At 37.0% G+C, this 8,891-nt stretch overlaps 1 protein-coding gene across 1 annotated transcript; it reads left to right on the top strand.

Moving 5' to 3' along the window:
* Window positions 1-354: 354 nt before the first annotated feature.
* On the top strand, window positions 355-3,238 carry LOC106306255 (proline-rich receptor-like protein kinase PERK1). Its single transcript, XM_013742806.1, has 7 exons — window positions 355-1,010; window positions 1,131-1,664; window positions 1,748-1,834; window positions 1,922-1,992; window positions 2,081-2,305; window positions 2,391-2,552; window positions 2,698-3,238. Exons 1-7 carry the CDS (start codon window positions 461-463, stop codon window positions 3,010-3,012), a joined length of 1,944 nt encoding a protein of 647 aa, XP_013598260.1. The 5' UTR covers window positions 355-460; the 3' UTR covers window positions 3,013-3,238.
* Window positions 3,239-8,891: the final 5,653 nt, after the last annotated feature.

Here is an 8,891-nt window from a genome sequence, read left to right as displayed (position 1 = left end):
CACAAAAAAAATGAAAGTGAACTTGGATTGTGTTCAATTCCTCAATAGTGACTGAGTGATTATCGGAGAAAATATCTCATAACATTTTCTTTTCTAATATTTTTTATCTTCTTAACAATTTCCAAGCAGTGAAGTTAGAAATTTTAATAACTTAAAATTAATAAAGTATATTTTAATCGTATTAGCAATTATTTAAATACAAATTTAAATTGTTTTAAAGATTTGTTAAAAAGAACATACGCGTTTATAAAATTATAACATAGAAAGAAATAACGCGGACGAATCGCGTGGGACCCCATATACAGCTCCATTGTCCGAAAAATCATTCCATAGAAATAGAAAAAAGATTAAAACATAAACTGAATTAACTCTCTGGTCTCCGTGTCTCCTCTCTCCTCCTGCTGCTTCCTTTTAACACTCTCTTCATTTGCCTTTTTGATTTACATCCAAAGAAGCAAACATGTCCTCGGCGCCGTCTCCGGGGACTGGTTCGCCTCCATCTCCACCATCAAACTCCACAACCACCACTCCTCCTCCAGCTTCCGCTCCTCCTCCCACCACACCTTCTTCTCCTCCGCCGCCATCCACTATTCCGACATCTCCTCCTCCTTCTTCTCGCTCTACACCTTCTGCTCCTCCTCCATCTCCACCAACTCCATCTACGCCGGGATCTCCACCTCCTCTTCCTCAGCCGTCTCCACCCGCTCCAACTACGCCCGGATCTCCACCCGCACCTGTTACTCCTCCTACTCGAAACCCTCCACCTTCAGTCCCAGGACCACCGTCCAATCCTTCACGCGAAGGAGGATCTCCTCGACCTCCATCTTCTCCCTCGCCGCCGTCTCCTTCTTCCGACGGTTTATCAACAGGAGTGGTGGTGGGAATCGCCATCGGAGGAGTCGCTCTGCTTGTGATAGTGACTCTGATTTGTCTCCTCTGTAAGAAGAAACGACGGAGAGACGAAGAAGATGCTTACTATGTTCCTCCGCCACCTCCTCCTGGTCCCAAAGGTATTAACTTTTTTAAGAAAGATTCAATCTTTTTGTGCCAAATGATTTTAATTTCTTAAAAAGTTTTAATCTTTTCAATAATCCGATTTTGAGATTTGGAATGTTCTTTGTGTTTCTCAGCCGGAGGACCTTACGGTGGACAGCAGCAACAATGGCGGCAACAAAACGCAACACCACCGTCAGATCATGTCGTGACGTCACTACCACCACCACCTAAGGCTCCATCTCCACCACGGCAACCTCCTCCACCTCCACCACCGCCTTTCATGAGCAGCAGCGGCGGCTCCGACTACTCGGACCGTCCAGTTCTTCCTCCACCGTCTCCAGGGCTTGTGTTAGGCTTCTCCAAAAGCACTTTCACATACGAGGAGCTAGCTAGAGCCACCAATGGTTTCTCCGAGGCGAACTTGTTAGGACAAGGCGGGTTCGGTTACGTGCACAAAGGTGTGTTGCCTAGTGGGAAAGAAGTTGCTGTGAAGCAGTTGAAAGTTGGGAGTGGTCAGGGAGAGAGGGAGTTTCAGGCAGAGGTTGAGATCATCAGCAGAGTTCACCACAGGCATCTGGTGTCTCTTGTTGGTTATTGCATCGCCGGTGCCAAAAGATTGCTTGTCTATGAGTTTGTTCCTAACAACAATCTCGAGTTTCACCTCCATGGTTAGACATATTCTAAACTCTTTCTTGTTTTTATTACATTGATTTGTCCTGCCAATTAGTAAATATGAATTTTTTTTTTATAGGCGAGGGACGGCCTACAATGGAATGGAGCACCAGATTGAAGATTGCTCTTGGATCTGCTAAAGGACTTTCTTATCTTCATGAAGATTGTAAGTCTAAAAATCTGAAACTTTATTTATAGATGTTTGGTATAATACATTATGTGGTTTGTTTATGAGGCGTTTGTGTTTTTGTAGGCAATCCTAAAATCATTCACCGTGATATCAAGGCTTCAAACATATTGATAGATTTCAAGTTTGAAGCTAAGGTAGCGATGATTTATCTTTTATTCTGTTATATGTTGGTGAAGTGTTTTTTTGTATGTTTGGTTACTGAAGCTCTTGTCTATGTTTCAGGTTGCTGATTTTGGTCTTGCTAAGATTGCTTCTGATACAAACACGCATGTATCAACACGTGTGATGGGAACCTTTGGGTACTTGGCTCCGGAATACGCTGCAAGCGGAAAGCTCACGGAGAAGTCTGACGTTTTCTCATTTGGCGTTGTGCTTTTGGAGCTCATTACTGGACGTCGACCCGTTGATGCCAACAATGTCTATGTAGATGACAGCTTAGTTGACTGGGTACTTGCTTACTTTGACTTGCAAATAATCTAAAGTTTTGTTTACACTTTTGAGTGTTGAATGAATGCGTGAATGGTGGAAACAGGCACGACCATTGCTTAACCGAGCATCTGAGCAAGGAGACTTTGAGGGTTTAGCTGATGCAAAGATGAATAATGGGTATGACAGAGAGGAGATGGCTCGCATGGTTGCTTGTGCTGCGGCTTGTGTTCGCCATTCAGCTCGCCGCAGACCTCGCATGAGCCAGGTAATTTTACTTTGACACCAATCATTCTTTTCTCTTACCTGTCTTGTCCGATTTATTGGCCATATTTTCTTAGCTGCACTTATTCTTAAGTATATATCCCTTATAATGCCTAATGGAGTGAATGGTTTGTGTTAACAACGAGCAGATTGTGCGTGCGTTAGAAGGAAATGTATCACTGTCAGATCTTAACGAAGGGATGAGACCAGGTCAAAGCAATGTATACAGCTCATACGGAGGAAGCACCGATTATGACTCGAGCCAGTACAATGAAGACATGAAGAAGTTTAGGAAAATGGCACTTGGAACTCAAGAGTACAACGCCACGGGTGAGTACAGTAATCCGACCAGTGACTATGGACTGTACCCGTCTGGTTCAAGCAGCGAGGGCCAAACCACACGCGAAATGGAGATGGGGAAGATTAAGAGAACCGGTCAGGGTTATAGTGGACCTTCTCTTTAAACCAGATGGGAGAGAAATTGAAGGGTGTTTTTTCATTATTTTTTTAAAACTGTAAAGATATGAGAAAATTGCCTTACTCTAATTAAAACCACTACGATATAAGGTTATAATACGTTTTGAATTGGTTTTTATTTGGTTGCTTCTTTAGAAGTTGTGGTGTTGATAGTAAGATTGAGGACGCTGTTTTGAATACTATTCTTTGATTTCTTTTGGGTTTAGGGCTGAATCGTTGAATCGTTGATTTGATCGTGTGATGTAGCTCGTTGTGATGAACTGTTTTGTTGAGTCTTTGGCCTAGTTCGGTTAAGTTCCAATAATATGTTCTTTGTACATCTAACCGGTAAGTCTTGGCCAATCTTCAGGTGTGTGAATAACTTGAAAAAAAAAACTCGTGCGTCAAAACTCAAATATCACATTTATAAAAACCTAAGTTGTCAAAAACTATCACATCTTCAAAACTTCCTAAGCTTTTTGCTTCCAAGCGTGAGAGGCATCTAGGATAAGTCTTACTTAGCACCCAACTACTTCACTTCATCTCTCGAAGCTCTCACCACCCAACAAATACCACTTACACACCTAAACCATATTTCATCTGAGTTTCATTTTGGAATTGCCTCTCTGGATGATTATCATATTTTCTAGAATAATTAACAAAAGTGAGTACACTGTATCAGAAACCAGAATATAGCACTAATTTCTTTTGTTTTGGATGGTTCTTTCTGCCTTTTATTCAAAGGGCTCACATACGGAATGTGTGATTTCTTAAAATTCTACTCCATATGTTTCTAAATGATCCATGTTTAAAAAAAATATTCTTATTTCTAAAAGATCAATATTTTATATTTTCAATGTATGTAATAATGTCAGACTGTAAACTTCAAAAATATTAATTGTGTTTACTGAATTTTGATTAGTTAAAAATCATAAGAAATAGCTAAACACAGAAAGTAATACATTTATTATCAAGATTTTGAGTGTTTTCTTAGTAAGTGTGAAAACTCTAAAACATGGATCATTCTGAAACGGAGGGAGTATTAAGTAATTAAATCAACTAATTTCTCAGACAAGCTGAATGTGAATTAAACTTGGAACGTATCTGAGAAGATGTGACCGAGCGTACGATGCATTTCCTTTGAAAACCTCTTTATGCACATTTTCTCCGACGATGTAAATCCCAATACTTTTTCTCGTTTTTGTCTCTACAACAACGATGCCTTGGCAACCAAGGGATAATGTGATGATTTTCTCACCAAACACTCCTAACAACTGGCTGCTCAGACAGCAGATCAACGCATCACATCACCTGATCTCAATAATCTCTCGCTCCATCAACCTTATCATGAAGTAGGTGATGTTAATGGTGATAGCACACCTCTTACCATCTCATACAGGGGTTCCACTCTCTTACTTTCTCACTCTCGAAATCTCTCTCTAAATAAGATACTTTATGTTTTTGATATTGACAAGAACTTGATCTCAATATATCGTTTATGCAAACATTCACATCTCTGTTGCATTTTTACTTTCTATTCCATATATGAAACTTACAAGTTTTTTTTGGCTTTTTTTGGTTATGAATTTTTAAATGGAGCTGATTGGTATGTATTAATGTTATATTTTAGATTAAATTTTTTTTTTTTTAATTTTAAAATCAAATTAATCAATATTAATCAAAACTTACAAACTGATTAATTATTGTAGAAATTATAAAGCGATTATCATATAAATTAACATATGCAAAACTTTATATATATATACTAGGGGCGTGTCCGCGCTTCGTGCAAAATATTATTTCATTGTTATTAAGCATGATATTTTGGATAATCTATGTGATTTTCTTTATTTTTAAGAGAATTATTTGGTGTTTTTGTTGTTTTATGTAGTAGTTGGTGATAGGTTAATATATTATGTGTTTTTTTTTTTAATAATGTGTTTTTGTGTGCATAATATTAATGGTTAGTGGTGAAGTGAGTCACTGATGATATTGAATTTCAATAACTTGTTTTTATGAATTTGTTGATTCTAAGATTAACAGTTTCGATTTCAAAATTATATTCTTTTAATATATATTTTGGAATATTATTCTTTTAAGATGTTTTGTGTCATCTTCCTATATTTGACCGCGAGCCGTCATGATCTATGTATTTCTTTTATCTTTCCGGTGTGCGGTGTTTCTCACCATCACAAAAAAAGACTCACCTTCGTGCTTTCGTTCTTCCTCGCCTTCTTCTCCTGTGAGATTATCTGATATTTGTTGTAAATCGGGTTTATGAGTTCCCATTTGTGCGGTTGTTTCTCACGCGTTGTAGGTTGTTCCGGCCAATATTGGCACTCCTCTTCTTCCTTAGATTTTGTCTTATGTTAGGAGCTGCATCCCCTTGGGTTGGGATAAATTTTAGTTATCTTTGATGTTGTCTTTCCCGTCGTTGGTTTGCCGTCAATAGTCCATGCTCGTCTTGGTTTTTAAGATCTGGTTTTTTGTGATCTGACATCTATGATCTCTTTCATAGCTCGAGGACGGTTCCATGGTTTGCTGATTTTGTTTCGTCTCCCCTTATTTCTCTGTTCTCTCATCTCGTTGCAGCTTTCATCACTGCTAGCATCTCTGGTGGCTCTCCTTTTCGCTATGTTTGCCAATCCAGGTTTGGATAGGGATTTCCTATGTGTATGCTCTGTTGGCTTAGATGGTTGTTTCTGGTGTTAAGCTTCGGCTCTGGTTTCTCGTTGCTTACCTTCCATTCTCTTTTTCTCAGGTTGTTTATCTTTTTCCCTTCCTTCCCTTGGTATAGGTGTGTGAAGTTAGTCTCTTAAAGTTTTGGTCTCTTATATCTAGAGCTTTGTGGTTCTTTGTTGGCAGAGACACCTTGTATATGCTTGTTTAGTTTATGAGATGGTTCTTACCTTTTGGTTGGTGGTTGGGCTTCTGCTGTTTTAGGCATGTGCCTTTCGGCTTCGTGGTGACTTTAGCCTTCCGGTGATTATTCTTCCGCTGGCCTGCTTTTTTGGTTCTTTGCATTAGTGTTTGATTACGTTCCTTTGTGTTCGGAGATTGCTTTATCTTAGATTTTATCTTTCTAACATTCTCTAACCTCTGCTTGTTCTGGCCAAAATACTCTATGGTAAGGTGAAGTAAGTTAGTTTTCGTCCTTGATCTCCTTTCAGCTCCGGACATTTATTGAGTTAGCGTTATTATGGCATGTTCCGTTTTTTTTTTTGTGATTGTGGAGGTTTTTGATTTAGATTATGTGTCTGCTCTAGTTTCTTCATTTTAGTTTGGTTATTTTATAATTTTTAATAATAAAATAAAAATATAATTTTTAAATAAAATATTATAAAATAGTTAAAAATAATAAAATAATGAAAATTTATGTAATTTTTAGTTATGAATAAATTAAATATTTAAAATATATTTATATTATTTTATGTATTTCTTTATTCATCTTGCATTTTAATTACCAATAAATAGATTATTAGACTTATGTGCTGATAGTTAATGCAAGAAGGATTAGATAATACAAAATTAGAAAATGTTGGGCTAAATTACAGTAATCCCGAAGAAGAAGGACCTAGAATGTAAAAAGAAAAAATATGAAGACACATGTCATCAAACCCACTTTCCACATGTCAAAAGAAGAGAAAAAGCCTACTTTATATATATATATATATATATATATATATATATAGATGTCAATTTTTATTTATACACCATATATATGTATACATATTTTATAGCATTTGTAACATTTTTGTAGATTATATACATAAAGAAATATATTACTCCCTTCGTTTCAAAATATCCATATTTAAGAAAAAAATATTTTTAAAAAGATACATTTTATATTTTCAATATATTTTATTAGATAATAATTTTGAATTATAAATTTCGAAGAAATTAATTATTTTTACTGAATTTTGATTGGTTAAAATTTATGAGAAATTAGTCATAAAAACAATATATTTATGATCAAAATTTAAGATTTTTAATGTGTAAAAACTCCAAAATATACATCTTTTAAAATGGAGAGAATAATATATATAGATTAGTGAAATATATATCATAAAAGTGTTTCTAAAAACAGTTGAAAGAGTGGTTTAAAATATTTGCTATTTAAAGCTATAAACTCCCTCCGTTTCATATTATTTGTCATTTTAGAGTTAAAATTGTGTTTCTTTTTATGTTTTCAATTCAAAACTTATAACAATATTCTCCATTTTATATTTCTATTAGTTAAAATATGGTTATGTGTATAGATAATGATGGTTTTTTTTTTGGAAATACACAAAATAATGTTTTTTTAATATGTGTGTATAAACCTAAAACGATAACTAAAGTGAAATAGAAGGAATAAAATATATGTCAGATAAGACTGTGAGATTTAAAATATTAATGAAAGCTTGATTGTTTTGATTTTAATGCTATGGAGATAATTGCCTTTACAACTTAACCAATCTTTTTTAATGCAATTTACTATTATTATTTTTTGAGGAATGGACCATTGTTTTGATATTTTTTTTTTTTGATAATCCAGTATCCGACCACTTTGCGTGATCGACTAGCCCACCGGGCCGAAGCCCAAGCCATTACAGGATTTTTAAGCGTCCACTTAAAGGCCCCTGGTTACGCGAAGTGGTCTGGAGGGCGGGAGGCAGCCCATGTAAATACCCCCCGTGGCCGGGGCTCGAAGTCGGGTGGCGGGCACCTCAGCCGAGGTTCCTTTACCACCAGGCTACGAGGCCCGGTTGTTTTGATATCTATCGGCCAAATATGCTTTCAGGCCATCATATATGATTATTAATGGCATCAAGGATAATGGACTTCAAGATAACTTTGTAGCCGTGGATAGAGGGAAACTGAGATAAGGAAAGAACATTATGATAAAAATAATTGAAATTGATAATATAATCATTAAACCTTTTTTCATATAATATGCATAAATACCAAAATAATTTTTATATATTTTTACTTTCGCTTATGCTTTCACTGTATTTTGCAAATTTTTCTAAAACCCTATAATATTGTTCTTTCATTTTCTTTTATCTCATGATCGTTTACAAAATTTATGAAATTTTTGAAAAGGGAGTGAGAAACAAGAGTTTATCTCACTGCCATGAATTTCAACATCTTCATTTCTTCTTTTGCAAATGTCGTTATACGAGAATGTAGATGCACCAAAGTATTACACACTGTACAATCATGGAATCTAACAATTGTCCATCGTTCAATTACTTTTCTTTCATCTCTATTTGAGTTTAGAAAAATTTACTGTATGTCTCACTTTGGAATTATACAGAGAGACACTTCTTACATGACACACAATTTTGTCACGACCTAACTTCTCCACTCCACCAACTCCACCCATTAACACATCTATTAAACCCACCTTCTCCACTAATAACCTGCAATCAAAAGAAAAAAAAAAATCAGAGAGAAGAGAAGAGTAGAGAAGAGAAGGGAAGATAAAAGAAGAGAGGGGGAGGTGAGAAGAAGGATTTGGAGAGGTTGAGGTCGTCACCGGAGTTCGTTATAGCCTCTGGACCGTGTTGAGCTCGCCACCACCGTTAATCGCAGGTAACCACCGCGAAAATCCCATGATTTAAGTTCAGTTTCGGTTCCGTTTTAGTAAATCGGTCATAACTTTCTAACCGTAGTGAATCTCGTGCATCCAAGGCCATCATCGTGTTCCTCTCGTCAAGACGAAGCCGTAGACACCAACCGCGTCACGATCGGAGCCCGGACGAAGCCGTACGCGCCTCCGGAAGTTTCACCTCCGCGCGCACGGGAGTTCCACGCGCCGCCGCCGGACCACCGTCCTCCGCCGCAGCGCCGCCGCCGGACCACCGTTCTCCGCCGCAGCTCCGCCGTCGCCGCCGGCCAACTT

The sequence above is a fragment of the Brassica oleracea genome, chromosome C7 (assembly GCF_000695525.1).
Source record: "Brassica oleracea var. oleracea cultivar TO1000 chromosome C7, BOL, whole genome shotgun sequence".
In the NCBI taxonomy this organism is placed as follows: Eukaryota; Viridiplantae; Streptophyta; class Magnoliopsida; order Brassicales; family Brassicaceae; genus Brassica; species Brassica oleracea.
This window is presented reverse-complemented; position numbering and strand designations above follow the sequence as displayed.